Below are 26,151 nucleotides of genomic sequence, written 5' to 3'. Positions count from 1 at the left end.
TTATTTTAATCAATTCTCGGGTAAATTAATGATCATTGCATTACGCAAGAAATTCTCAGTTAAGCCTTTTTAAAATTCAGATTCTGCACAGAGGGGAATGGGTTCAAATTTATTTTTTCATAAAGCATGCATGATACGGGTTCAACAGATAACAGTAAGGTGTTTTCGTACTGTGTGAGCTAAAAGAGAGGGGTATGCAAAAGTCAAGCAATGAGAAGAAAGGCACTCAAGTTGTGCTTCTTATAGATGTAGATCGTTGGCTATGGGTGAGGGTGGATTAGAAATGGTATCTCTCTTCCTCTTGAAGGTGTCTCTCGCCTTCTCCAGTCAAGGCCTTTATATTGGCAGCACTAGCCATAGGAAAAAAGCAAAAAAAAAAAATAAAAATAAAAAAAAAGCCCATGCTCCTTTTTAGCTATCCGTTTCTATTGATCCATGGGATGCGGTGGGTTCTTTTTTTTGGTTTTTACCTTCCATCTACCAAGCGCTTGGTAACATCGTCCAAGTCCAAACCGAGGAACTTTGAAATGAATTCACCGATTTCAATGTTTTCATGACTTCCTCTTAATGCTTCTGTCTCGGGACCCATAGCGTACAAGTTGACGTCGACAGCGGTATGACCATGAGTCGTCCACTACATAAGCATTGTCTATAGGGTGAGTGTGTGTGTGGAAAAAGCAAAGGGAGTGAGACACATAGTCATGAAGGCAAACTTACACCAATCAATGCTCGTTGGGAGGTCATGTCAGAAAACATATAGGCCAAATCATAGACGGTCTTGTTGGCAGTGATCCAACCTTTGATCTTTTCAATCTCTTCGATGGTAGCATCATGAATGCCTAGACCTGCACGAATCAATATTTCTCTCAAGTAATCCATATTGGTTTGTTCGTCTACGTCTTTTTTATGACAAGCCATATCCCAAGCAAAAGCCAATGCTTCAGAAGAGTTGGCGACATGACTCAGACGTTCGGGATACCTAAAGGAGGAGAGGGGGGGGGCACACGGGAGGATGAGTGTTCTCCTGCCTGGGTCTATCGAAAGTGTTTCTTTCTTTTTTTTTTTTTTTTTTTTTCCGCTTACCATAGATATTCTGGATAATCTTCGCCCACTTGTCTACCAGCCGTTAAACCACCGGTTTCGTGATCACTGGTAGAAATCATCACTGTATTAGGATTGTTTTCTACAAATTCCTTCACAAGGGCAGCTGTCCTTTGGTATTCCAAGATTTCATGGAAATGGGCTGCGGGATCATTATTGTGAGCGGCCATATCAATACGACTGCCTTCAATCATGAGAAAGAATCCTTTGTCTTGTTCTTCTGATTTTGCCTTTAAAATGTCCAATGCTTTACGTGTCATTTCATGAAGTGCTGGCTGTTCATTTGGCTTTCTATCCATTTCATAGTCCATATGCTAATAGAGTGAGGGTTAGTTCCAAAGTTTGGGTGGAAAAAGGAAAAAAAAAGGGGCCTTACTCCAGATGAAAAGAGTGCCATTAATGGCAATTGTACATTTTTCGTATTCAATTGATCGTATTCTTCTTTCGACAAGATGATATTCCATTGAAACTTGTCTTGGGCTTCTTGAAAGAGATCACGATCATCTGCACGACAACTATTGGCAGAAGAGTTGCGTGTAAATTCACAACGTCCACCTCCAAACATGAGATCGACGGTTCGACCCAAAGGGTTGAAACCTATTTGCTGTTCAGCGATCAAGGGTTCCCAATCACGCCAAGCGACGTGAGAAGAGAAGGCAGCGGGGGTAGCATGAGTGACACGGGAAGTGACGACAAGACCTGTAAGCATGTCTTGATGAATCTTGGCCGATTCTAATACTGTGCCGCAGGGAATTTCGTGTGGATCCACTGTTGAGAAAAAAAAAAAAAAAAAAGAAAAGGTGAGGCGGGTGCTGCCCCGTCTGAGGCCAAGAAGAAATTAAAAAATTACCTCCTATCGCTCCATTATAGGACTTTTTCGCACATGCGAAAGCAGTGGCGCCTGCTGCGCTATCGGTGATGAGACTGGAGGAACTTTGGGTACGACTATGGCCAATATGGATTTCATCCAAAGGTAGCATGGTAGTCACCGATCGGTTGCCGAGCCATGTATAATACTGTCTTGCAAATGTTTCTGAAGCAGGTCCAAAGCCATCACTGATCATCATAATGACATTTTTCTTGCCTTGAAGAATGGGTGCTACAATCCATGAGGAAGGTTATTTAGTACCTTTTTTTTTTTTTTTTTTTTTTTTTTTTTTTTTGTTTTGTTTTGTTGAATTTCCTTAAATGAATTATTTAAGGCACAGGGACGATCACGTTATACATGATTTCTGTTCTGTGTATGTCATTCATGCTGATATATTTTAGCCCCTCTGTTTACCTTCTTGTTGTGTTTGTTTTCTATTGTAAAGCGTGATGGTGGTGGAGGTGATGACAAATGTACTTAGGATAGCGATGAAAATACCAAGACAGGGTCGTCGTTTCTAAAATCAGATAAAAAGAAAAAATTGTCTCGGCATCAGATAATGGTTGCATTTTGGCCAACAACGGTTTTCTTACCCAGAATGGAGACGACGAGTGTGGAGAGCACTTCAATAAAGAGACCTCTTCTTGGCTCCTTCCGTTCTGATCTTCTTCTTCTTCTGGTTCAAGATAGACAGGTATTGTACTGTATCGAGTGTTTGTATTGACCATGATGGATAAAGTCTTGCGTTTGCTGTATGCGATGTGGGATACAAGATCAGTAAAAAGAAAGAGATAGATGAGAAAGAGAGTTAGCGCGTATGGAGAGGTGAATAGGAATGTTAAAGATAAATGAGTGATAAAAGAGGGAAAGAAAGAGGTTGTAATTAGATACGATTTAAAAGAGACTCTCTCAATTTCTAAAAAGCTCTCCCATGATTGGAGCATTCAATAAATTTCTTCATTTGTGCTCTTTTTGTTCAGGAAAAAAAAAAAAAATACAGATCCGGCAGCACGATTGTCCTTTTGCATATACTGTACTTGGCAAAGACGATTTCTCTTTGCCTTGTCACGTAAAAAAAGCCCTTTTTGCATGCTTGATCTTTTTCAATATCATTTACTTTATTATTCCAGAGATGGTCCGGATAACATGATAGACTATCGGAAATAGCTTACTGTCTGCTAAGTCTGCGAAAAGTGGATATGTAATTCAATAAGAGACGGGAAAGGGGGAGGTGGGGAGGGGATCCAAAAAAAGGCAAAAAAAAAAAAAAAAAAAAGTTTCCATAAATGAACAAAGAAGCGGCCTCGGATTGGTATATATTCACTAGCCAGAAAAACATGGCAAGTCTTGTGCATTAGACTTTGTTGCAATACATCTATCTACGGATAGAGCAAGTTTCTTTTTCTTTGGTAAAAAGCTCGGGAAGAAGCGTCAGATAAAGGAAGGGAGAGAAACAAATGCAAAGCAGGTTTCCATAGGGAAGCAGGAACAGGTTTTTGGTACTGCGCACGTGCGAATTTTAAGCCTGCTCGGTGAGTTTGAGAATATTAGCACTTCAAAGTCAAATTTATTCATGATGTTTGCTCTTGAGATAAGGCCAAGAAAGTACTATTCAGGTTTTTCTGTAAAACCTAAAAATCCTTGCTCATTGCTTTGATAATGGCATCATTTGTGCAATGGCAATGAAAGACTTTAATGACTCTTTTTTTCTTCAGTCATGTGATTTGCAAGCAAAAGCTGTGCTCATCCTTCATTTACATTCAAGAAACCAATCAGCTCACGGGGTTTCATCCTCTCGTCAAAAAGAAATCCCGCTATTTTGGTGAGAAAATAAAAGTCTTTGCGATCCTAGATTTGGACTCTTTATTGAAATTTATAAGTGTATGTGGACCACGTAAAAAGACCACGTAGATCGTATAGACCCATATTGCATGCTTTCTAAATAGACATTCCTCCCTCCTGGAAAAGCGCTTCATCTGTTCAGTGCCGTAATTAACCGGTCCAACATCAGCCAATCAATGGGTCTGACATCTCCAATAAAGAACCCGCCCTCTGGACTCCACACCACTTGTCAAAAAAAGCAATTCACCCGTCACTCTCCAGAAATGAACGAAAGGGTCCCTTTTCCTTGACCCTTTTTTTTTCATATTTTAAACATCCTTTTGTAACCCCTTGGCTTCCCTTTCCTTTTGTCCCTGTTCTTTTTTTATGCTTTCTCTTCATTTACGTTCTTTATGCTCCTACAAAAACAGTCTTGCAGCAGCAGTCCCTTGTTTAGGTCATTCCTTCTTTTCGACCAGTTCCTTTGTACGTGCTAAAAGACGCGGAGGAGGACGACAACAACAACAACAACAACAACAACAGACGGCTCCTGAGCAGAAAATGCTCTTGGGTAGGCCTTCCAATAACCTTCGTATGGGTATTGTAGGTTTACCAAACATAGGGTATCCCGCATTATGTATTCAGCATCTTTTTTCTTTCAGTTTTGTGGTAGACAAAACACAGTAAGAAAACTCATGGCTCTCGTTCTTTTTCTTTTTTTTCTCTTTTTTTTTCTCTTTTTTTTTCTCCCCCGGTGATCACTCGCACTGCTGTCGTCTTCTTTGGATTCATCATCACCCGCGCCCCACAGTAAATCATCTCTCTTTAATGTATTGACACATAGCAGTGTCCCCGCCGAAAACTATCCCTTTTGCACGATCGACCCATCCGAAGCTCGTGTCGAAGTGCCTGATGCTCGCTTCGACTATCTCGTGCAAACATACCAGCCTAAAAAACGCACACCGGCCCACCTGACCGTGGTAGACATTGCCGGTCTCGTACGGGGAGCGGCTCAAGGCGAAGGGTTGGGCAACGCTTTCCTGAACAACGTCTCTTCTGTCGACGCCATCTACCACCTTGTCCGTGTGTTTGACGATCAAGACATTACACACGTCGAAAACAACACGATCGATCCGATCCGTGACCTCGATATCATCCAAGCCGAACTGCGGCTCAAGGATGAAGAGACGATTGAACGTCATCTGTTGGACTTGACCAAGGCGGTGAGGGCCCAACCCGCCAAAAAAAAGGACCTCGAGCGGGTCGAAAAGATGGCTGCTTTCATGTCGACAGGAAACCGTGATATCCGCAAAGGCGATTGGACCAACGAAGAGATTGAACTGTTGAATTCGATGCACTTGTTGACCGCCAAGCCGATGATTTATCTGTGCAATATGTCAGAGGAAGACTACCTGAACGGCGCCAGCCATCATCGATGGATGCCAGCCATCCAAGAGTGGGTGGAAGAGAATAATAAAGGCGACATCGTGTTGCCTCTCTCGGTGGCTCTAGAGACCAAATGGGCCAATGCAAACGATCCATCGTTGGAGAGTGCTGCGTCACAGCTCTCCAATATCATTTTGGCAGGTTACAAGGCATTGCATTTGATTCACTATTTTACGTGTGGACCGGATGAAGTGAGAGCATGGACGATAAGGGTAAATGCATCAGTAAAGAGAAAGGGGAGTGTGGGATAGATGAGCTCATTTTTTCAATTCGTACCATGGCTTAGAATAATTCCAAAGCACCTCAAGCAGCAGGTGTCATTCAGTAAGTCATTCATCCATCCAATGCAGTGAGTGTCCAACAAAAAAAAAGACCCTATTAAACAAATCTCAATTTCCGGGTAAAAAAATAGCTCTGATTTTGAAAAAGGGTTTATTTCAGCTGAGATCATAAAATATGCTGATTTAAAGCAGCTGGGGTCAGAAAATGCAGTAAAATCTGTGGGGAAATGCCTACAAAAAGGCAAAGACTATCTGATGGAGGATGGAGATATAGCCCACTTTAAGGTACGTTTTTTTTTCGTGTAGAATGCATCTCTGTATGTATAGGGTTGCAGCTCTTTTATTAATTTAATCTACGTTTAAACTGCAAAATTTGTATGGATAGTTTAATGGTAAGACAGGTTATGTCCCTTTTTTTTTTTTTTATAAACAAACTTTTCTCCTTGTTCACCATTCATTTATTTTTTTCATTACAGTGACCAGCAAAAAAAAGAAATAGTGGCTACAGAAAAGAGGTGTAGAAAAAGAAAAAAGATGACGTTTCTAAAAACCCTTTTCAGATGTGCATCTTTTACGAAAAAAAAAAAAAAAGAAAAGTCATCATCACAGTTACACAATGCACGAATGCAACACACAAACAACACAAAAAAAAAAAAAGAGAGAGAGAGAAAAGAAGGAAAGAGAGATCCTTTTTTTTTTTCCTTTTTTTTTTTTTTTTTTTTTTTTTTTTTCTCTCTTATTCAAACACATTTACAGCTTTTTTTGTATTTATTTATTACAATATCCTTTTTTTTTTCCAACAACAGAATAAACTTTCTGCTTTCTTCTCAATCATTTTATCTCTTTTTTCCCTTTTTTTTTTTTTTTTTTTTTTTTTTTTTTTTTCCTTTTTCTTTTCTCCACAATCAACCTATTCGAGTCCACCTACCCGCCATTTCGCCATGTTGCAAGAATACCCTTCACAGATTCAACCTCGGTCATCTTCAACAAGAGTCGTCCAACTAGAAGACAGTAACGGGACCAGTAGTTCAGGAACTAGCAGTAGAGGACGTTTCTCAGAAGATTCTTCTTATTCCAATTCAGCAATAGCAGTGACTCTTGCGGGAGAAACAATGACAGCCAACACTGATAAAATTGATGCGGAGGCTAGCCGAATTTTAATTGATTTGGCGAATCAAGATATCAGTGCACAAATCATCTTCAATGGTAAGTGTGTGGAAAAAAATAAATAAAATAAACCCCATCCATGAGCTTAACTCTAATTTTTTCCTGGTCTCATATCATTTATTCAGATAGTCATCCTCTCTCAAAACCAGTAAGAAGAAAAGGTGCCAATGCTCTACCACCAAGAAAAGGTAAATAATAAATGTTGTTTACCCGGGCCGGAAATAGAAAACCTAGGATTGACAACATCATTCCCATAACCCCACTGTTCGGGATAAGCTTCATTACCCATAAGGACAGATAGCAATTATCATTTGCAATTAGAGCGTCAACCACCCGATCCCATTATGTTGCTCGCTGCAGCAGCAGCTGTGGTGGATGACGACTTTAATGGCCGTTACTATGAACGAAGAGAGATTCGGTTGCATGGTCGTCATGGTAACCTAACCCTTATCATTCCCAGTGTGGCTTGAGCATCCTCCAACACCACGATTGACATGATCTCTTTGTTTTTAGGGTCACAAAAGAGAAAACCATACAATGAGGGTGCTACGCATATCCGTCATCACCATCAACCAAAGACAAACGATGCAGATGATTGTAATAAAAGCAGCAGCAGCAGCAGCAGCAGCCATATAGCTTTGACAAACCATCCTATCAGTAACCCTACCGCTCACAATGACTCTCCTCGCAGTAGTCGACGTCGTCGTCGTTGCCGTCGTCCTAGTGAAAGTCAGCATACGGATAGCTATAGCCAACAAACCAATCGAACGGCCTCTTTTGCTAACAAGCAAGATTATACAGAAAACTGGGTAGATGCATCTACAGCAACAGCCAATATTAGTAAAGAACTGGAAGAGGATATTACCCGAGCTGTTGAAAGGGTGGAACCATCCACTCGTACTCCAACAGCAACAGCAGCAGCAGTAGTAGTAGATACAACGGCAAAGGTCATATCAACAACACACGACAACAAGGGCACGTCAACCCACATGGAAGTGGCAGAAGCAACCCTACCACCCGCACCCATGCCAACACCGTCGACGCACTCCACTTCATTCTCCTATCAATATCTATCCATGGTAAGGGGGGACTGCATCCGTTGGAATGAATAGCTCACATTGTTAAACTCATCATGATCTGTTTTTTGCCCTGATAATAGAAGCAGAATCCACGTATCAAAAGAAATGCAATGCATGCCTATATTACTTACATGATCTACACAGATATGACTCGTTCACAACAACAGCCGTATTCAGTGTTTACGGTATGTCATTAAAGCGGGATAATAGAGTATAAACAATCTCATTGATATGGGTAAGTATATTCATTTGTTAGAGAAAGAATGAGCCAAAGAATGACACCTATTCCATGAGAGAAGAACCACAGCAACAACACTATCCATTGAGTGGCACTCATATACCCAACTGGTATTCCTCTCCTTCTTCCCAACCTCATTCTCACCATGCCTATCCACTACAACAGCAACGGCATTCATTAGCACCACCGCCTCCTCCACCCCCATCGCCACCTGCACCACCACCACCACCACCGTCCGTGCCCTCTTTACCCACGACACAATCCTATAGATTACCTCCTTCTCCCAGGTTATCTCATCCTACGATTCGACATGAACTTTCTTCTTCTATTCCAGGACCACCACCCACACCACCACCACCACCACCACCACCACCACTGCCAGCCTCTTTACCCCACTCTGCTCCCTCTTCAGCTTTGAATAACCGTCCTCCACCTCCCCATCCCCATCCCCACCCCCACCACCACCACCATCATCATCACCATTACCACCACAATACTCCACACCATCATTCCCATCCCCATCATCCCCATCATCGTCTCTCGTCCACGCCCGTGTCTCAACTACCACCTTCCTCTTTATCCACCCCATTGCCTTCCCTTCATTCGACTTCAGACAACCGATCCTTGATGGGTAGACCTTTAACCGATTTTTTATTCAACAGCCATGCTACGAAGGACAGTGCTTCTTCTGTTTTACCATTGCCAGCTTCCATGTCCTTACCGCCCTCTCACTCGTCTTTTACGCCATCCACCGCCACTCATCATACGACGACGATGGCTGCGAGTGTTACTTCACCCGCTTTAATCACTTCACCTCGACCTACTTTCTTATTTTGACAAATACCAAAATAGTTTTGAAAAACCGAAAAAAAAAAAGATCACCCTTTTCTTTCATGATCATTTCGAATCGATCCTCTTCTGGTGTCACCAGGATTTTCTTTTTTTACCAACGACCCAATGTCAGAGTAACACGACGCTTCTTCACAAAACAGTTCATCCTCTACAAGGACACACACTCTCTCTCCAAGGAAAAAAAAACATAAAAAACTACTTATCCATCCTCTCTCCCCATGATCATTCACCAAGATCAGAGCTTATCGATCAATTTTTTGGTTCCATATCTCATCCAAAGAAAAAAAAATTTTTTTAATTGAAATCCATTGTTTCAGATGGTCAATGAGTCCCCCCAATTCCCAATTTTTATAGTACACAGTTATTTATTCTTTCCAATAATGTGAAGAAAAGATGAGAAATGATACATTTTTTTTTTATCAAGGTTTAGAAAAGGAAAAATGAGCATGCTTTTGTTGAATGGAGGGGGGGTGGGGATTTATGCAGTTGTGCTATGGTTGCAAAAATAATTTATTGGCGAGAGTTGATGATATCACCGAATTCAGGCTTGAGAGAAGCACCACCGACCTAATTGGAAAAAAAGAAGAAAAAAAAAAAGTCAATCCATTGTGTTCTTCCACACCTGCAACCCAAAAAAAAATAAAAAAATCGATGGGATTCAACTTACCAAGAAACCATCGATATCGGGCTTGGCAGCAAGAGTCTTGCAGTTGGCACCGTTGACGGAACCACCGTAAAGGATACGGGTTTCATCAGCAGCCTTTTGAGAGACGTTTTCAGCCAACCACTTACGGAGGTAGGCATGGACATCTTGAGCTTGTTCAGGAGTGGCGACCTTACCAGTACCGATAGCCCAGACGGGTTCGTAGGCAACGACGACCTTGGACCAGTCCTTGACGTACTTGGCAATAGCCTTCATTTGGCGGGCAACGACATCGTTGGTGATGTTGGCTTCACGTTCTTCGAGCTTTTCACCGATACAGGCAATGACAGAGACACCGGCTTCGATGGCGAATTGGGTCTTTTCACCGACGAGTTCATCGGATTCCTTAAAGTATTCACGACGTTCAGAGTGACCGATGATGACCCATTCAAGACCCATATCCTTGAGCATTTGAGGGGAGAGTTCACCGGTGTAAGCACCAGAGGCCTTGATGTAGGTGTTTTGAGCGGCCACCTTGATTTCCTTCTTGATGTTTTGGTGGACACGGTCAAGGTAGAGAGCGGGAGGAGCGACAACGACCTCTGAAACAAGCAAAAAAAAGAGAGATGAGCACCTCTGTTTTTTTTACATGATAAAAGGTCCATGCAACCCTACGCACACACACACACACTCTCTCTCTCTCTTTCTAACACACACACTCTTCTCACATCCTCTCTACTTACCAGTGTTGGCAGGGACATTGAAACCGTTGAGCATTTCAACGAGCTTCTTGACTTGCTCAACAGAGCCGTTCATCTTCCAGTTACCACCAACGAAAAATTGACGAGCCATTTTTGTTATATAAAGTTATTGAATGTTAAAGAACAAAGAGAAAAAAAAAAAAAATAAAAAATAAAAAAAAGCGTGTCCTTATTACACTTTTTCGTAATTTTTTTTTTTTTTTTTTGGCAAAAAGTCACTTTGTCACCGACCCACACCGGGGTTTTTGGTTTTAGTTCAACCACACACCTCATCCATCGAATATGAAACTTGTAGCGTGATAGAGAATGACAAAATGGAATTTGGATCGTCGGCAAGAGGATGACATCGCTGTTCCAATGCACGTTCTAAAGGAAGAGGGAGAGAGAGATCCTTTATCTAAAGAAGCTATCCTTGAGCTACTCCTCCTCTCGTTCTTTTCCCCTCTCCATGTTGAAAAAAAGCGGTTGGACAAAAAAAAAAAAAAAAAAACCTTTTAAATTTCTTTGCTTTTGAGAATCAAGTGTAACGGAACTAGCGGGTAAAAAATGCGAATGTTCTATTCAAACTCCACACCCAATTTCTTTTTTTTTAGTGTCGGATCTGGATCTCTGGATAAAATGATTTAAAAAGATAAGGGGCTCGACTTGGTTTGAATGCCCATCAACGATGTGTACTCATGGATGACATAAGAAAAGAAGGACGATAGGGTGTGTACTGGGGTGGAGAGTCATAGATTGGCAACGGGGCTTTCTCCATGCACCCTCCGTCACATCAACACAATAACAATATGAAAAAGGAAAAAAGGTCTGTGTGTTTCCTGTGTTTAGGAAAAAGGTTTTCTTTTTCCGATATCGTGATTTCTACTTGCCGGACACTTCTCGTTTGAGTGACAGCAGCAAACGACTTGTGCAAGAGAGTAGTCAATGCACAGCGACATAGGATCGACCCCCCATGCTACCGTCTTGTTGCAATCACCCACAGCAAAAAAAAAAAAGTACATTGACTCGTTTGTTTAGAAGCCTTCTTTGTTCTTTTGTGTAGAGCGGTAAGGCCCCCTCTCCTTCGATCATGTGACCCGTATCCATGAGGGACGGATTACTACTACTACTTGTAACCAAGTCATGTGTTGATGTTGCTCCCAAAAACGTCATCTTGATATCAAACAGATAGAGTATGTAAAGGAACCTTGAAGAATGCTGTATTTCCTAAAGATAAACAGACTAAACCCTATGTGTCACTTCCCAATAGGTGGGTAAAGGGGGGGGAAGGAGAAGGGGAAGAACTGGGGTTGCCATCTATGAAAAGGAGATGGGTTGTTCTTTTAGGGTCATTGTACCTCTCTCGCTCGAGAGATCGCCGCTGGTTTTTTTTTTTTTTTCGTGATCATTTGAAATTTCTTGCTATGGATGCATGAGAGAGACAATGAGATAGACAGTTGCTTCTAACGTGCCAACACAGCGTCGTGCCCAGGAAAAATGGACGCCCGGATAGGTGAAGCCCCACATCAGTGATGCAGACGGGGAGAGGTTCTGGTCCATGAGGGTTGCCTAGCAACGAGGAGGATAAGGAACGGTGATTATTCACTTGTATCAAGGGATGCATCACGGATTCGGTCCATTGGCTTTTTGCTGGCTTGGTATCCATGCAAAAAAAGACAACGACAACAGCATCTGTTGATTGTACACAAAAAGCGAACGCAGGGTCAAAACGCCTGCCTATGGAAAACAAGGATCCTATTCGGCTCATGGATGGCAAACAACTCGTTCCAATGGACAAGGCCTAGTGTTGGAAAAAGGCAAAATTCAGTGCTACAATGGCACAAAAAAGTGATGTTACGCAAGGTGAAGAGTAACGAAAAAAGACATGCTTCTACAGACGATGGTCCCTTTTGTCGGTACCTGATCTGATAAGTTTCGACCTGCATGTAAAATGGGGTCGATTCGTAATTGATTTTTATTCCATCAAAAAATAAAGGGGGGCAATGTTATCATTTTTTTTTTTTTTTTATCTGGGATTATGTACAATGAAAAGTAGTAGTAGTAGTTGTAGTAGTAGTAGGATGAGACCACACGGCACGTTGCTGTTGTTGTCGGAACCGATCGAGACCTTCCAATGCCTCACACTCATCTCGTGTCAAGATAGAAGTAGTAGTGAGTGGTAGCCATGGCCGTCCTTTGGGTGTATTCGCCGTTTGTGACTCTTCTATTGGATTACATAAATCAGCTATGGATAGGCGTCTTCTTCTCCTGGTGTGGTTGGTTAAGCAAGAAGGATAATAACCATGGTCATCGTCGTCTTCTTCTTCTTCTTCTTCGTCTTCCTCTTCGTCAGAAGAAGAATTATAATAATGGGGGAGATGGTAAAAGGTATGGAGGGTAGGTGAAAAAGAAGATGACAGGGAGGAGGAGGAGGAGGTAGAAGAGATAGGTGACGCTAAACCTATCGATGGCAGCCCATGATGTGTATAGTGATTTGTTTGAATATACACCATGGCATGAGTATGCGTATGGGTGCCTGTGCTGGTATGGGTGTTGGTATGGATGTGGGTGGCCGTTTCGGGCTCCTCCTTCATGTCACATGAAGGGGTGTCTGTACCGGGAACAGGTTGTTTTTTGATCACCTTATTCTGGTGAGTGTGGGTGGTTATGGGAGCCTTTTTGATTGTTCTAGAAATCGAACAGGAGGGCGTCGAAGGGTTCTTTTTATGCGTTTGTGTGTGTTGCATCATGTTATCGTATCTGCTAAATGCTTTCTTGCAACCCTCCACGATACACATAAACGGCCTTTCACCCGTATGTTTTCTAATGGCCATAGAGAAAGCACGGGTTAGTTTTGCTATCCATTGACATCCATCTATCGTATTGTTTTTTCTTTTTACCTTGCATGACGTGCAAGATGTTCACTTCTGGTAAACACCATATTACAATCACCATAACCGGTACATTTAAAGATTTTGGGCTTTGGACCAGTACCGTTACTCGATTTACGTCTTTGCTGTTGCTCTTTCATAATTGGAAAACTTGTAAGAAAAAAGGAGAATGGAGGAAAGAAAATAAAGAGAATGAGTTAGAATGAAAGGGGATCGGATATCATGGCTGTGCCTTTTTATTTTCGGAAAAAGATAAAAAAATTCAGGTACTCTACACTACGCCCAACCCAAAAGGAAAAAAAAAAAAAAAAAAAAAAAAAAAAAATTGCTGTAACCTACACAGGAAAAAAAGGAGATGTGATATGATAAAATATGAGATAAGTTATTATTCTGGCATTGATATTTGGCTATATATACAAAAACGAGTCTTGGTAGAACAAGGACAGATGGCGTTTTTCTCTGTGTTCATGTATTTAAAGGAGTTTGATTTGTAGTTTTTTTTTTTTTTTTTCCCCAAATCAAAAATGGACTCCTTTCAGGCACAACACAATAAAAATCATGATGAGTGTAAGTTAACTATAACATTGAAGTCAACTTGAGATAATAATTATCTTGACGAATTACGTGTGGGAGTATAAGATGACACATAGAATAAAAGTAGAAAAGAGCGGAAAGGTGTGCAATGAAGAGATATATATATATAAAGAAAAGTGATGAATGCTGTTCGTCATAGTGATGATGGTTTTTTTTTTACGGTGTTGCTCGAAAAAAGGGACGGAATGGATGAAAAAACCGAAAAAAAAAGGAAAGTCCTTTTACTCCATGTCTTCCATGGAAAGCTCATCATAACGTCTACTAGATAATGATTATGTAAAAAAAAAAAAAAGAAAACAGAGACAATGAGACATTTTGAGCCTTTTTTTCTTTCTTTTTTCCTTTTTTTCCCCCTCACTGTACGTTGTAGTTTCATTGTTATCATCATCGTCTAATATCAGTTCGTCAGCATTGGGTGCATTCATACTATAAATAAACCACTTATAAGTCTTTCTGTTTATCAAAGTGTGCTTGATAATACACAGCGCATTACCTTTCACTTTTACAGGAGAAAAACACCATTCGTTTCAGTTTCCTGTTGAAAAAGAAATAATTCATAGACCACCTTTTTCCAGGAAAAAGGGTCAATCGTGTGTTATCATGTCATCCAAGCAAAGTGTGAAATGCTAACTTACAGATATCCATCTTCTTCGTTCAGAGGATCGTCGTCCACATCTGAATTGTACGTATAGACATCGCATTCACCCAGTTGAACAATCTCATCCAGGACGTCCCAAAGTCTATCAATCCGTGTATTGTATTTTTAATATAAAAAAAACCCGTTCGGCTGTTCCTTCTTTCTTCTGAACTGAATTTTAAAAAAGTGTACCTGTATTTATTGACAATCACATCATTTCCCAAGTTGAACAGTGTTGTATTGACTGAATTGATGACCATCTCGACCGAAGGCAGCTTTATGAATTGGTCAGGCCTGACATCCTCGAAATCATTATCAGGAAAAGCAGCGTTCAGTGTGGCCAATAAATAAAAGAATGTTTTTCTCGGTGCGCTTTCTGTTAAACGACCAAAAGGCGATATCACATTTTGATGTGTCATGAAATGGTCCTCGGCTTCAGGAGGAGAGGCAGCCGTAGACGACGACGTGGCAAGAGCGGAGGTGGTGGTACTCGCCGCCGCCGCCTCCGCCGCCGATGCCGTCATTTCCAGTGCATTGGCAGGTGTGAATAAGGCTGTATCCATAGGATGGCCATTGTATCGGTTTTCAAGTGTTCGGAACAACTTTTTGTCTGTGCCAGCCGATTTACAAGAATAAGCTTCCACTCTTCCTGTTAATATACATTCTGACGTCTCCCAAACAAACGCCGTATTTATTTTATCCAACGAATCGACTTCAAGAAATTTCATCTTTTAGTTTTTTTTTTTGGTTGAAGCTGGTATAGAGAAATAGAAGAGGTGTGTGCTGTAAGATGAGGAAGGGAATGAGGGAAAGGGAATAAAATAAATGGACCTAAAAAGAACCCACATGGTTTTTTTCGTTCTTTTAGAAAATATGGAGATGGCAGGATGCGTCATGCTGATTGGTCCATAGGATCTCACTTGGATCAGTTTAATTTCCGACAATAACAAAAAAGAACAGCAGCAGCAATGCACACGCCTGCCATGCTAGGTTTCAGAGACGCTATTGGCTCACCCTCCATATTGTTTTTTTCTCTCTAGAAATTCATGCGCGCCATCCACCCACGGCATTTCAAAAAAGGGTCCCCCACTCAACCGTAGCCCCCCTCTGAGCGTATGACCTAACGCCCTCCAAGGAAAAAAAGAAAAAAAAAAAAGGGGGGGGGCGCTCTTCCACTTTCATTGGAGAAAGTAGGGATGGGCGGGCATTGTCTTGGTTTGAATCATCTCAAGGTGTCCCCCCCTAAGCGGATCCTTTCATGCCTTGATGTCAAACAATGATTGAATGTTTCTAATCTCAACAACATCAAAACCATGGGTTCCCCAGAGACACACAATGACACTCCTATGCAACACTGTCCAAAGAGACAGATAAGAAAGACCTTTAATACAGGGCTGGAATATTTCAAAAAGAAAGAAAGAGAGAGAGAGAAAAAGAGCGAGAAAAGAGAGAGTAAGAAAGAGAAAGATATAAAAAAAAGGGGAGCGGGTAAATCAAACAAAGGGGCTGTTGCATTTACTCTTCGTCCGATTCTTCAGCAAGAGTCATGGCGATACGATCCAAATCTCTTTGACCATCTTGAGTGATCTTACGGCCACTAGGAACGAGAGAACATTGCCGTGTCAGTATCATCCTACCTCCCCCCATTCAACTCCAACATGATGTTTATATGCCTTACCCCTTCTTATCCTTTTCAAGGACACCAATCTTTTCCAAAGATTGAAGGACCTTACGGTTAACGGAACCAGAGGCGTTCACGTGGTGAGAGGGACGAGAACCACGGTTAACGGTACCACCGTGAACCTTGTTCAAGGCACCAACACCAACGGACTTGCGGATGTAGATGTGACGAGCAACAGAGGCTTTTCAACAAGAAAAGAGAGGATGAGTTTATTATCGCGCAAACGCATTCACTTGTAGAACAAAAACACTTACCAGCACGGACGTAGTACCAATCGGGATCATAAGGAGCTAATTCCTTGAAAGTACCGGTCTTGACAATATCAACCCACTTGGGGACTTCGAGCTTACCGGTACGCTTGAGATAAGCAGCATAAGCCTTGATGAATGCTAGAAAGGACGAGAAGAGAGGGTGACTGTTAGCATACAATGCGATTTTTAGCAGAAAAAACGTGTTGTCTAAGGACAAGGATGAGAAAAAGACAGAGTGAGAGGAAGAGGCCTATCCAGCGATTTCTATTTTGCTTTAAAAAAAGGGCGGGGGGGGAGCTTTAAGGGATGGCAAAGACGCTTTGATGAGCCATCTCTTGCTGTCCATGACGAACATGGAATGGGAGCCAAGCCACCCATTTTTAACATGAGTCCACTCGTGGATGTGAATAAGCCCATGCTGGCAGTGAGCTGAACTGGATGTGGGTTGTTATCATGTTCTTCCATGTTGACTTTTATAAGTGTTTGGTATTGAATCCACCCATGGATCTATCAAGACATTGGGTCGACGTTGCCTACTATATATCCATGTTGTCTCTCCCTCTTTGTTGGTTGTCCGTCTTTCTGTTCTTGTACCATCATACATAGAGACATGTATGTCTCTATAGATACACATGGCTTCAAATTTATTTATTTTTTAGGAAAACTCACCATGAGGGTTAACGTCCTTAACAGTGATACCAGCCATGATGTTTTAGATAGAATGAAAGAGAGAGAGAGAGAGAGGGAGAGGGAGAAAGCTTTTCTTCCAGAAAACTTTTTTTTTTTTTTGTTTCCCTCGCCGCCCGCTCGTTTGGGCACACCCTCGCCCTTTTTTTGTTTGCAAAAAGCGAATAAAAAAGACACCCAATCAGACTGCTTCGGCCTTTGTAAAAGATGGCACTCAATTGACTATCGCACTCTAGAGGTGATCCGACACAGGGATAAAGGATGGAAAGGCAAAGACGGATGATGTTGTATCAATAGCCCTTGGATAGGGTCAAAAGGAGGTTGGCTTTCCTACATGATATCTTATAGGCGATAGGAAAACAGGTGCTTATGGCCGGTTCGTCTCCTCTTCTCTTCTAACAGTACAGTATCCATCGAAAAAGTAAAAAGATCGATTGTAAAGGCAGGGCCTTGTTTCTTTCTAAACAAATCGATATCCTTTTGCTCTATCCATAGGACCCATCTGACACAGGTCCATTGGGATTTTTATACAATGGTTATTTTTTTTTTCTTTATTGATAAAATCAAGCGATAGGTATATTATTCCAAAGAAGCAAAAGCGGGGCGGTTAACTTTTTCCTTGTTAACATTAAATAAATAAATAATTAGAAACACTAGTAATAACAAAATGGTAAAAATGAAAGATGTACAGCAAACGGTGTGAAAGAGAAGGTAGAGTCTCTCTTTTGTGGCGACGATATACAATAAGAATAACGGAAGAAAAATGAACGTCAATAGGTCTTGAAAGGAGGATAGATGAAAGGGTGGGGGGGGTTGGTGAAAGTACGAATGTCTGGGCAATTTTTGGTATACGATGATAAATGAATGAAAAATTCTCTTTTTGGGTTGGATATGGGGTTTTGGTCAATGGGCTCAAGGAGGAATGAGTTAAACAAGAGCAGAAGGGAATGCATGACGCATCAAATAAGCAAGTTCGTCTTGTGAGATAGAATACAATGCGCCTGATCTCAGCTGTTGATTGAATTTCCTCAATACCACCTTGGAAGAGGGACGAGCATGAGGATCTCTTACCAGCATCCACTCCACAAGACTGCGAAGGGGTGCTGTGGGTGTTGCGAAACTGAAATCGGGCTCGTGTTCAGGGTTCGTGACTTCAGGATAGATTTTCGCAGGATCGTCCAGATGGTAAAGAGGAGGAACGCGGTCCATCATCTCAATCATCGTAATACCTAGCGACCACACATCGACGTTGGCTTTGTAGGACTTGCCATCCACGACTTCTGGCGCCATCCATTTGGCCGTGCCTAATCGAGCATGATTGATTCTGTTGGTGGAGGCTGCAAGACCGAAATCAGCTGTCAATAGGTAGATAGATACATGTTATCTATTAGAAAAAAGACGAGACTTGTTTTCACAAAGAGATGAGGGGGGGGGGTGTGTGTCTCCTTACCAAGTTTGACTTCACCCAGCGTGTTGACCAAGATATTTTCAGACTTGATGTCACGATGCATGTAATTCTTGGAATGAAGGTACGCAATACCTTCCAAACACTATCCCGCAATGTCAGAGAAAAAAAATCAGTCCTCTTGAGCCAACCCCTTCCCTTCCCCCCTCCCAATGTGTTTTCTTACCTCTCGCCCAATGCGAACAGCAATAGGCTCTGATAGTCCGCTATTCTGGCATTGCACCAACAGACTAAAGACGGAACAGGTCATCAACTCCATACACATAAAGAGATGATCGTCATAAAGACCGGCTTCTCTGAGATGAACCAAGTTGGGATGGCGGAAATGGCTCATGATTTTGATTTCGCGCAGGATAAAGGCGTGGTGTTGAACGTCCTCGTCTTCAATAAAGCAACGTTTAATGGCTACAAGCGACGAGATAGCAGGCGGAGGAGGTGTCGTGACTACAGCCATACTTGGGCCATTAATAAAAGGAGGACTACTCTTCATTTGAACAGTTATCTGATATTTACCAGGGGATTGAATGGCAGGTAAGGGTGCTGCTGCTGCTGCCATGATGTTGGCGTTGATGGGAACACGATTCTCTAATGCTGAAGAGAGATGATCGACGACAAAGGACGGTTTGACCATAGCACGAACAACGTCACCGTTGGCCCTATGGTTTTTTGCGAAAAAGAAAGAAAAATGAATCCATTTGGTTTTTTTTTTTATCGGAAAAGCGGTGGGGGGGTGCGGGGGTCATTTCAATGGATCACTTACCCACTACCCACGGTGCCATGACCTTCGTATCTACAGACGGGATGCATGAGCATACGTTTTGATTTTGGAAGTACTTTATAAAGCTTTCTTAAAAAGACAGCATGGTCTGTATCATCCGATACAATGTCATCATCGTCAGAAGGTTGCTTATATTTAGTCGTAGTGGTAGTTGGATGTCGCGATTTTGAAGTGGAGGAGAAGGGTGTCTGGGTGCAGGGTTTTAAGAGGGGCGGAGGCATAGGGAAAATGCTTGGTGTTTTGCCTACAGGTATCCAAGTAGGTCGGTGATTGTTTCCTTTGGCTTTCTGACATGGCTGCAAGGGTCGACGGGTGTTGGTCGACGGTGACGAGGATGGCTTGGCTTTCTTGGCTGTGGCTGTGGTCGTGGTGCTCTTTTTGTTGCTTTTACGGGCCTGTGTTGCCATGAACGAAGGTGAGACGGACGTCTGTTGTTGTGTTTTATAATGCGTATTTTGTTTCTTGGTATCTGTGTGGATGGGGTTGTCATTGTTCTTTTTTGGCTGCAGTTTTTGAGTGATTTTATGTTTATTCCTATCCCAAGCTTCTTTAATAATGTCTGGGATTTCGAAATGACTGCCAGGTACACGCCATGGTGCCTGAAAAAAAAAAGGGGGGGGAGGGAAAGAAAAATTTAGAAATCAGAAAAGGACCAATAAACCATAGAATTTCATGATGGCTGCTGATTCGCATTATTTTATATTATTTGTTTATATTCGCTACCTTTTTTACGGTAGTACTTGGCTTTGTGTTGCTGACGGTTGGGTTTTTGTTAGCCGTCTTTTTCTTTTTATTGCTGTTGTCGTCCTTTTTTTTACCCGTCAGCAACATCTTTGCTGTAGGGCTAGTGGCTGTCACTGTTGCGCAGACTGTTGTTCCTGAAGATGTTGTGGCGTTCATGCTGTTATTACTATTGTTGTAGTTGTTGTAGTTGTTGCTGGCATTCGTCAGATGGTTTGTCGTAGTAACAGCAGCAGCAGGAGCAGTAGCAAGAGGCACTACTACTGCAAGTTTCTTTTTCAGATAAGGTGTAATTTTGACGATTCTTTCTTTTCTGTAATTAAAAGAAAAATAGCCAAGCAAGACACGATCAAGATATTAAAATGAAAAGAATAAGAATAGAGGAAAAAAAAAAAAAAAAAAAAAAAAAAACAAAAGAGAGAGGCAAAGAAGAAAAAAAAAAAAAAAGAAAAATACATATAAATAATGATTATGAATCTCTGTGTAAGGTACTTTTCTTTTTTTTTTTTTTTTTTTTTCAAAATCGAAATCACACAACGTAAACAATATATACACAAACAACAGCTAAGGGGCCGAACAAAGGGTTACAAAATATCTGTTACAAAGACAAAAAAAATTTTTTTTTTTTTTTTTTCCTTGTTTACATGGTTATCAAACGTAAAAAAAAAAACGAAACACTCTTAAAGGAATTAAGCTATTTTTAAGGAAAACCATAAAGTACACACAATTTCGTGTTAGTCGTCATTCCACATCATGTATCCAACAACGTCTTTTATCGCCTTTGAACAAGAGTAGAGTGCACACACACATACACACATACACACATAGACACACGTACGTGCGGATGCACAGTATTACTGTTTTCGATGTTGGTTTGCAGCATAATCCAGCTTCCTTTTCCCCCTTTTGTTTTTTTTTTTCTCTTTCTTTTTGATATTTTATCTTTGTTGTAGTACAAAGACTATTACGATGCTAAATCTGTTACACGCTGGACTTATTTGGTAATGCCCAAGCTAAAAAAGAAAAGAGTGCGATGCCGTTCTTCAGCCCACGACGCCCCCCCTCACATTCGCGCCATCCTCCATTTTTGCTGACTGGAACGATGTAATACGTGTTTGTTTTAAAAAAGAAAAAGCTTTTCTATAGACGTCAAAGGGCCAATGCACTCTTTACTAGAGTTTGCATCTAAATTTGACAAGATACATCGACATGCACCTACCAAGAAATGGATAAAAAAGCAACGATGGAGTCCCTATCTTGCATATCGAGAATAAAAAAAAAAAAAAAAAAAAAAAAAAAAAAGTACATTGAGCTGTTCTTGTGAAAATCACGGGCTTATGAGCAATAGACTTTGACATCTTGAAACAGCAAATGACGGATGAAAAATAGAAAATAAAAAAGGCGGCTAAAGAATGTTTCGTTGTTGGATTTCTTAAAAGCCAAATCAAAATCAGAGATTAGATATTGAGAAGAAAAACTTTCCAAGATCTATTGTATGTATGCATTGAAATAGTTGTCGGTTGCATTGATTCTGCTGCACCCTTGGCTCTATCAGCCATCATCACCCTCTTCACCTCCGATTACGTAAGCCTAGCTTTCTTTTCTTTTTTCAAACGGATCGACCAACATTTGTCATCTATTCATGGGTTCTATTTTTATTTCTGTTTTCCGGGCCAATACTTTAGCAATCATTACAGTTCATTTCAATACGTGAGCGCGCCCTTCTTCTCGCTCCTCTCCGTAGAGACTTGAATTGCAGCAGACAGAGGTGCTTTTGTGACATCTTTATTCAACATAGAGGAGTGATGGACTAGGAAGACTTTCTTACGAATATTGCTTATTGCTGTTTTGCAAATAGAACGCGACAAAGCAAAGCACAAGAAGAGAATGGTGTGCTCGGGGCATCTGTCTTTTATTTTATTTTATTTTTGGTATTACAATTACCAAAAAGAAGTGCCGCCTAAAATGCCATATGGCTTTACCAAAAAATAACGGGAAAAGCCATATGCTATCCGATCTTTCTATTCTTGAAATCCAATCAGATAAAAGGCACTCCAATGCGCCCCCTCTTTTTCCTTTTCGCCCCTTGTCGGATCGGATCAAAGAAAAGGATGGCCAATTTGACGCGGGAAAATGACTCTCATTCACGGGCATCTCTGAGAGTAGGCGACTCAACCTCAGAGAGAGCATGCCATGACTTATTTATTATGTACTCATGGCTAAAGAGAGAAAGAGATAAGCTATCTCCCCTGTTATCGGATCACGATTTCTAGCCATTGTCCCAGCCGCGCTTTCCATGGTCATTGGGCGGACCTACACATGGTTGGGGGGGGTATGATTTCCCATTCATGCCCAAGAGAATAGAATGTTTTCGCTAAAGAGTCAGACATACTCTTTCTTTCAAAAAGCCTATTCAAGACTACCGCAAAGCTTAAGCTCGAGACGGCTCTCGTATTCATTACCCGAACCCTACATTTTTGCATCCGTTGAATGATATACAGTAGTGTTGTGAAGAGCAGTATTCACACTATGAATTTTGCTGGCACATACATCTTGGCGTGTATACGTGATTGTCCCTTTCCTTTTCCTACGCTCTTTCTATACTGTCCTACTCCAGTACAAACAAGCAACCAGTGAGAGACGGTCTATCGATATTGCATCTAATACAGGTTAGGTACAATACAGGACAAGAGAGACGCAGGTACAAACAACTACACCAAGAAGCATCTGAACCTGAAATGAGTGACCAACTCCCCACAATAATATCATTCCCATTCAATCTTACATTGAGTGATTCATCTTTCTACTTTATCTGAAGACGAATAAAGAAACAAAGTTCACAGTCATTGACTTGTAACAGTTATCCATTATCAACAACCTTACGCAAATAGAGAGAAAAAATGCAATAAAGACTGTCGTTGGGTCGTATGCACGGGTATATCACACCGTACATTGAAGACGAAAAACCATTTCAAAAAAGATGTTACTTTTTCACAGAAAGTTGATATGTACTACTTGTCAGTAACAAGATATGCCATAAAGGTAATGAAACAAAAAAAAACTTGACGTACGCCATTGAACGCCACCCTCCCATCCCGGCTTGCCCAGGTTGGACCATTTATCCATTTTTTCCCATTGTTTGAACTTTTTTTGATTTTAATGTCCGATGCAGTGAAAACAACTGTACTGATCGAGAGAATCCCAAATTTGATTCATCGCCCGCCGTTTTATTTTGAGAGGCTTCGTGCTTTGAAAAAGGGTGGTCTGATCCCCTCCACGCCTCTTTTCCCCTTTTTCATTCTAAATTTCCATGCTACATGCAGAGTATAAAATGAAAAGCTTTTTCAATAGCATTTTGCATCTATCAGAAACAATAAAACATGGATGAATTCACGATGAACGTCCTTCATGGCGCTCTAGCCATCTTGATGGAGTGGATCTCTACCTATCTTTAGTGCAAATCTAATAGATGTTAGTGGGGTATACACTTTTATGTCCGTTACGAGACGCATGAGTTCGCTGCTGAATTTTTATTACCCCAAAAAGACTTGTTTCCTATAGATTATCTAATAATGATAAGCTGATGGTCAAACGGCCGCATTTGCATTGTCTAAGAGTAGCAAGCACTCTTCATTGATTTGAAGTGACCGTCTCAAATCTAAAAAAAAAAATAAAATAAAAAAAAAAAAGACGCGATGTAATTGTACCGGATGTCGGAACAAAAAAGCAATTTGCAACACATTCCCAACAGGTCATCTAAGGTCTGCATACATTCAAGCTATATTCGTCCTCGTTTAGAACAACTGGTTGAAACGGAACATTAGGCCAAGATCCTATTATCTACAAAATACTCGCTTTTCAACCTAACATGTATCTTATAGCAACCACATGCTCCAAAAGAGCGTCCTTGTTCACTCCGGGAACGAAAGCACATTTCTCGAAAATAGGAATGGAACTTTCGCGTGGAAAAAAAAAAAAATTCAAATCGCGCGTTCATTAAAGCAAATTTCAGATCATGCATTTTCTGGATGGTTTACTTTTTTTTTTGAAACAATCCTTAGCGGACAGATGCGCCTTTCTTTTTTTAAACCACACCCCCCCTTTTTTTTTTGTATGCAAAAAATGAAGCTTTCCTCCCAAATCCCTTCTTACTATACCAGAGTCATCCATCGTATTCTAACACGGTTTTGGCTAATGAATTCTATAAAGACGAACGGATTTTGATAAAATATAAAGATCCAGTGAATGTGCTTGGCATTATGATTCAAAGGATGTAATGCATAAATAGTGAGCTATAAAAAAACTTTTTTTCTTATTTAAAGATACGGCCAATTTTAGGTACGCTTTTTATACAGTGTTTTCACTAATATTTTAGATAAAGTACAATTTTTTTTGAACGTTTAAAACTTCTATTTTAGACAAATTGCAATTGTGTTGTAGACGAAAATATAAACCGTTCAAACAATGATTCAAATTCAAAAACTTGTCAATAGTGCGAAAGAAACAAAAAAAAATAAAAATATACTATTCCTCACCTGTAATGATCTAAATCCTTAAAATATAAGGAAAACCGTGTTTACTACGGTGATACTTTCTTCTTCACTTTTGATTAGAAAGTGTTGCGATAGTCACGAAAAACACAAATAGCAAGAGGCAACCTTCTTGTCAACGCCTTATAATGACTCCCCAAATGATGTTGAAAGACCTCTGCCTTTGATAATACATGCTGAGGTCACAGAGGAGAACGCACCGATTTATGTCCTGGTTGCTTGCATTTGGTACAACTGTCTTTATTTGGGTCTTCATCCTTTTCTTTGATCTCAAAGTCTGTTTGCGTTTTTTACCTTTTGAACATGGGTCATAGTAGTATCATAAAACGTGAGATAAAAGTGAAAGAGACAACATTTGACTCTAAGAGAACAATATATTTTATAGTGCTTATCTTTGAAAGTCACCCATGAACGCACACAAAAACATTGACAACAGATAATATAGCCATCCCGTTCCGCTATGGTATCTGTTATACTATGGCCCTCAGCCCTCTATCAATGGTTTGATGTCAATCTATTCAAAGTTGACCTTTTTTAGAACTGTCGCGGAACACATTGTCATTGAAAAAAAAAAAGTTGTCAAGCTTTTTGTAGTTTGTCCTATTGCAAGGTAACGTCAATAAGACCATTATTGACAACTTTCTTATTGATAGAGACTCATTTCTAGGGTTCGATTGTTTGTCATCCTTAATGCTGCTTGGATGGCACTGAATAATTGAGTAACTAAATGGATATCCAAAATACTATGAACTTTATTCTAAAATTGTTTTTAATAAATCTAAATTTAAAAGTACGTTGTCCATCAAAAATTGTAAATTGTCTAAAATAAAAGCTAAAATGATGTATTACCAAATGTGGGCAAAAAAACGAGGAAAGAATTTAAGGAACTCAAAGCGGCGATCTCGTAATCTTATTTTGGTGGCCCTTTTTTTGGTTTGAATGAAAAAAGAAGAAAACAGATAAAGGCAGAGAAGAAAAAAAAAAAGAAAAAAAAAAAAAAAAAAGGGCAACTCCACACAATATTTATCATTTTCCTTTTTGCTTTCAAGCCTTTTTTTCTTTCTTTTCTCATTCTTTGCTCTTTCAACACTCTTTCTCTTTCTTTCTTTCTTTTTCTTTACGTGGGTCTTTTTTATTCGTTTTTATACCAACATTGCAATTCAATTCTAGAGTGAAATTATAACAGATATTCATTAAAAAGACAAAAAGTAGAGAATTCTACTACAGAAAGCAACCAGTAACGACTCTAATCACTTGAAACAATGAGCACCAAACAGTCGAATGATCCACAGGCAGAAGAATCATGGTTTTCTACTGCCAGTACGTCGGGTATGCCAAAGGAATTGTCTTTAAAGGAAGTCCTTGACAAATATGCCGCTGAGAACAATCAGGATTTGTTGAAGCATGTCTTGATGGCAAAGGCAGAAGAAGACAAAGTAAGCAAACATCATTGTCTTTTGTTGTCTCCTTATTTTATCAGATGACTTATTTCCATTCTTTGACTACAGAAACAAACCGCACAAGAAGTCTTGAAAACAGAACACGCACGAATCTATTCAAAACACTTGGAAATGGAATTAATAAAAGAGCAATCAAGGATGATTTCATCAGGTACACCTTACCCTTATTATCCATCCGTA

General features: G+C 40.5%; 9 protein-coding genes across 9 annotated transcripts; 3 read left to right on the top strand and 6 right to left on the bottom strand.

The window, feature by feature from the left end:
- Window positions 1-396: 396 nt before the first annotated feature.
- Window positions 397-2,844, bottom strand: BDF20DRAFT_873606 (alkaline-phosphatase-like protein). Its single transcript, XM_053081216.1, has 7 exons — window positions 2,563-2,844; window positions 2,384-2,486; window positions 1,952-2,200; window positions 1,478-1,869; window positions 1,084-1,415; window positions 718-979; window positions 397-634 (listed from the first exon to the last, which is right to left on the bottom strand). Exons 1-7 carry the CDS (start codon window positions 2,695-2,697, stop codon window positions 467-469), a joined length of 1,641 nt encoding a protein of 546 aa, XP_052935503.1. The 5' UTR covers window positions 2,698-2,844; the 3' UTR covers window positions 397-466.
- Window positions 2,845-4,309: 1,465 nt separating this feature from the next.
- On the top strand, window positions 4,310-6,113 carry BDF20DRAFT_873595 (GTP-binding protein YchF). The gene is made up of 6 exons (XM_053081215.1): window positions 4,310-4,413; window positions 4,602-5,448; window positions 5,523-5,560; window positions 5,649-5,802; window positions 5,865-5,871; window positions 5,994-6,113. The coding sequence occupies exons 1-6, from the start codon at window positions 4,352-4,354 to the stop codon at window positions 6,014-6,016; spliced, it is 1,131 nt and encodes a 376-aa protein (XP_052935502.1). The 5' UTR covers window positions 4,310-4,351; the 3' UTR covers window positions 6,017-6,113.
- Window positions 6,114-6,394: 281 nt separating this feature from the next.
- On the top strand, window positions 6,395-7,369 carry BDF20DRAFT_873585 (uncharacterized protein). Its single transcript, XM_053081214.1, has 3 exons — window positions 6,395-6,723; window positions 6,810-6,872; window positions 6,961-7,369. The coding sequence occupies exons 1-3, from the start codon at window positions 6,459-6,461 to the stop codon at window positions 7,152-7,154; spliced, it is 522 nt and encodes a 173-aa protein (XP_052935501.1). The 5' UTR covers window positions 6,395-6,458; the 3' UTR covers window positions 7,155-7,369.
- Window positions 7,009-9,175, top strand: BDF20DRAFT_551950 (uncharacterized protein). The gene is made up of 3 exons (XM_053075732.1): window positions 7,009-7,763; window positions 7,847-7,948; window positions 8,020-9,175. The coding sequence occupies exons 1-3, from the start codon at window positions 7,179-7,181 to the stop codon at window positions 8,836-8,838; spliced, it is 1,506 nt and encodes a 501-aa protein (XP_052935500.1). The 5' UTR covers window positions 7,009-7,178; the 3' UTR covers window positions 8,839-9,175.
- Window positions 9,176-9,363: 188 nt separating this feature from the next.
- On the bottom strand, window positions 9,364-10,348 carry BDF20DRAFT_821789 (triosephosphate isomerase; the record flags this gene model as incomplete). The annotated part of the gene is made up of 3 exons (XM_053077637.1): window positions 9,364-9,420; window positions 9,521-10,098; window positions 10,240-10,348. 3 exons carry the CDS (start codon window positions 10,346-10,348, stop codon window positions 9,364-9,366), a joined length of 744 nt encoding a protein of 247 aa, XP_052935499.1.
- A 2,605-nt stretch (window positions 10,349-12,953) lies between these two features.
- BDF20DRAFT_821790 (uncharacterized protein) lies at window positions 12,954-13,267 on the bottom strand (the record flags this gene model as incomplete). The annotated part of the gene is made up of 2 exons (XM_053077638.1): window positions 12,954-13,059; window positions 13,137-13,267. Coding segments are annotated over 2 exons (237 nt in total), but the record flags the coding sequence as incomplete, so codon positions are not given.
- Window positions 13,268-13,699: 432 nt separating this feature from the next.
- BDF20DRAFT_551638 (repressor of RNA polymerase III transcription Maf1) lies at window positions 13,700-15,494 on the bottom strand. Its single transcript, XM_053075731.1, has 4 exons — window positions 14,551-15,494; window positions 14,357-14,461; window positions 14,215-14,286; window positions 13,700-13,982 (listed from the first exon to the last, which is right to left on the bottom strand). The coding sequence occupies exons 1-4, from the start codon at window positions 15,084-15,086 to the stop codon at window positions 13,943-13,945; spliced, it is 753 nt and encodes a 250-aa protein (XP_052935497.1). The 5' UTR covers window positions 15,087-15,494; the 3' UTR covers window positions 13,700-13,942.
- BDF20DRAFT_1001247 (ribosomal protein S19e-domain-containing protein) lies at window positions 15,488-16,755 on the bottom strand (the record flags this gene model as incomplete). The annotated part of the gene is made up of 4 exons (XM_053074608.1): window positions 15,488-15,955; window positions 16,037-16,220; window positions 16,294-16,428; window positions 16,644-16,755. 4 exons carry the CDS (start codon window positions 16,753-16,755, stop codon window positions 15,874-15,876), a joined length of 513 nt encoding a protein of 170 aa, XP_052935496.1. The 3' UTR covers window positions 15,488-15,873.
- Window positions 16,756-17,476: 721 nt separating this feature from the next.
- On the bottom strand, window positions 17,477-20,338 carry BDF20DRAFT_873566 (kinase-like domain-containing protein). Its single transcript, XM_053081213.1, has 6 exons — window positions 19,944-20,338; window positions 19,203-19,819; window positions 18,956-19,098; window positions 18,609-18,886; window positions 18,428-18,527; window positions 17,477-18,332 (listed from the first exon to the last, which is right to left on the bottom strand). Exons 1-6 carry the CDS (start codon window positions 20,118-20,120, stop codon window positions 17,905-17,907), a joined length of 1,743 nt encoding a protein of 580 aa, XP_052935495.1. The 5' UTR covers window positions 20,121-20,338; the 3' UTR covers window positions 17,477-17,904.
- Window positions 20,339-26,151: the final 5,813 nt, after the last annotated feature.

Source organism: Mycotypha africana (assembly GCF_025528875.1).
Source record: "Mycotypha africana strain NRRL 2978 chromosome Unknown BDF20scaffold_6, whole genome shotgun sequence".
Lineage (NCBI taxonomy): Eukaryota > Fungi > Mucoromycota > Mucoromycetes > Mucorales > Mycotyphaceae > Mycotypha > Mycotypha africana.
Note: the sequence above shows the minus strand (reverse complement) of the source record. Positions and strands in the feature narration are given on the sequence as shown.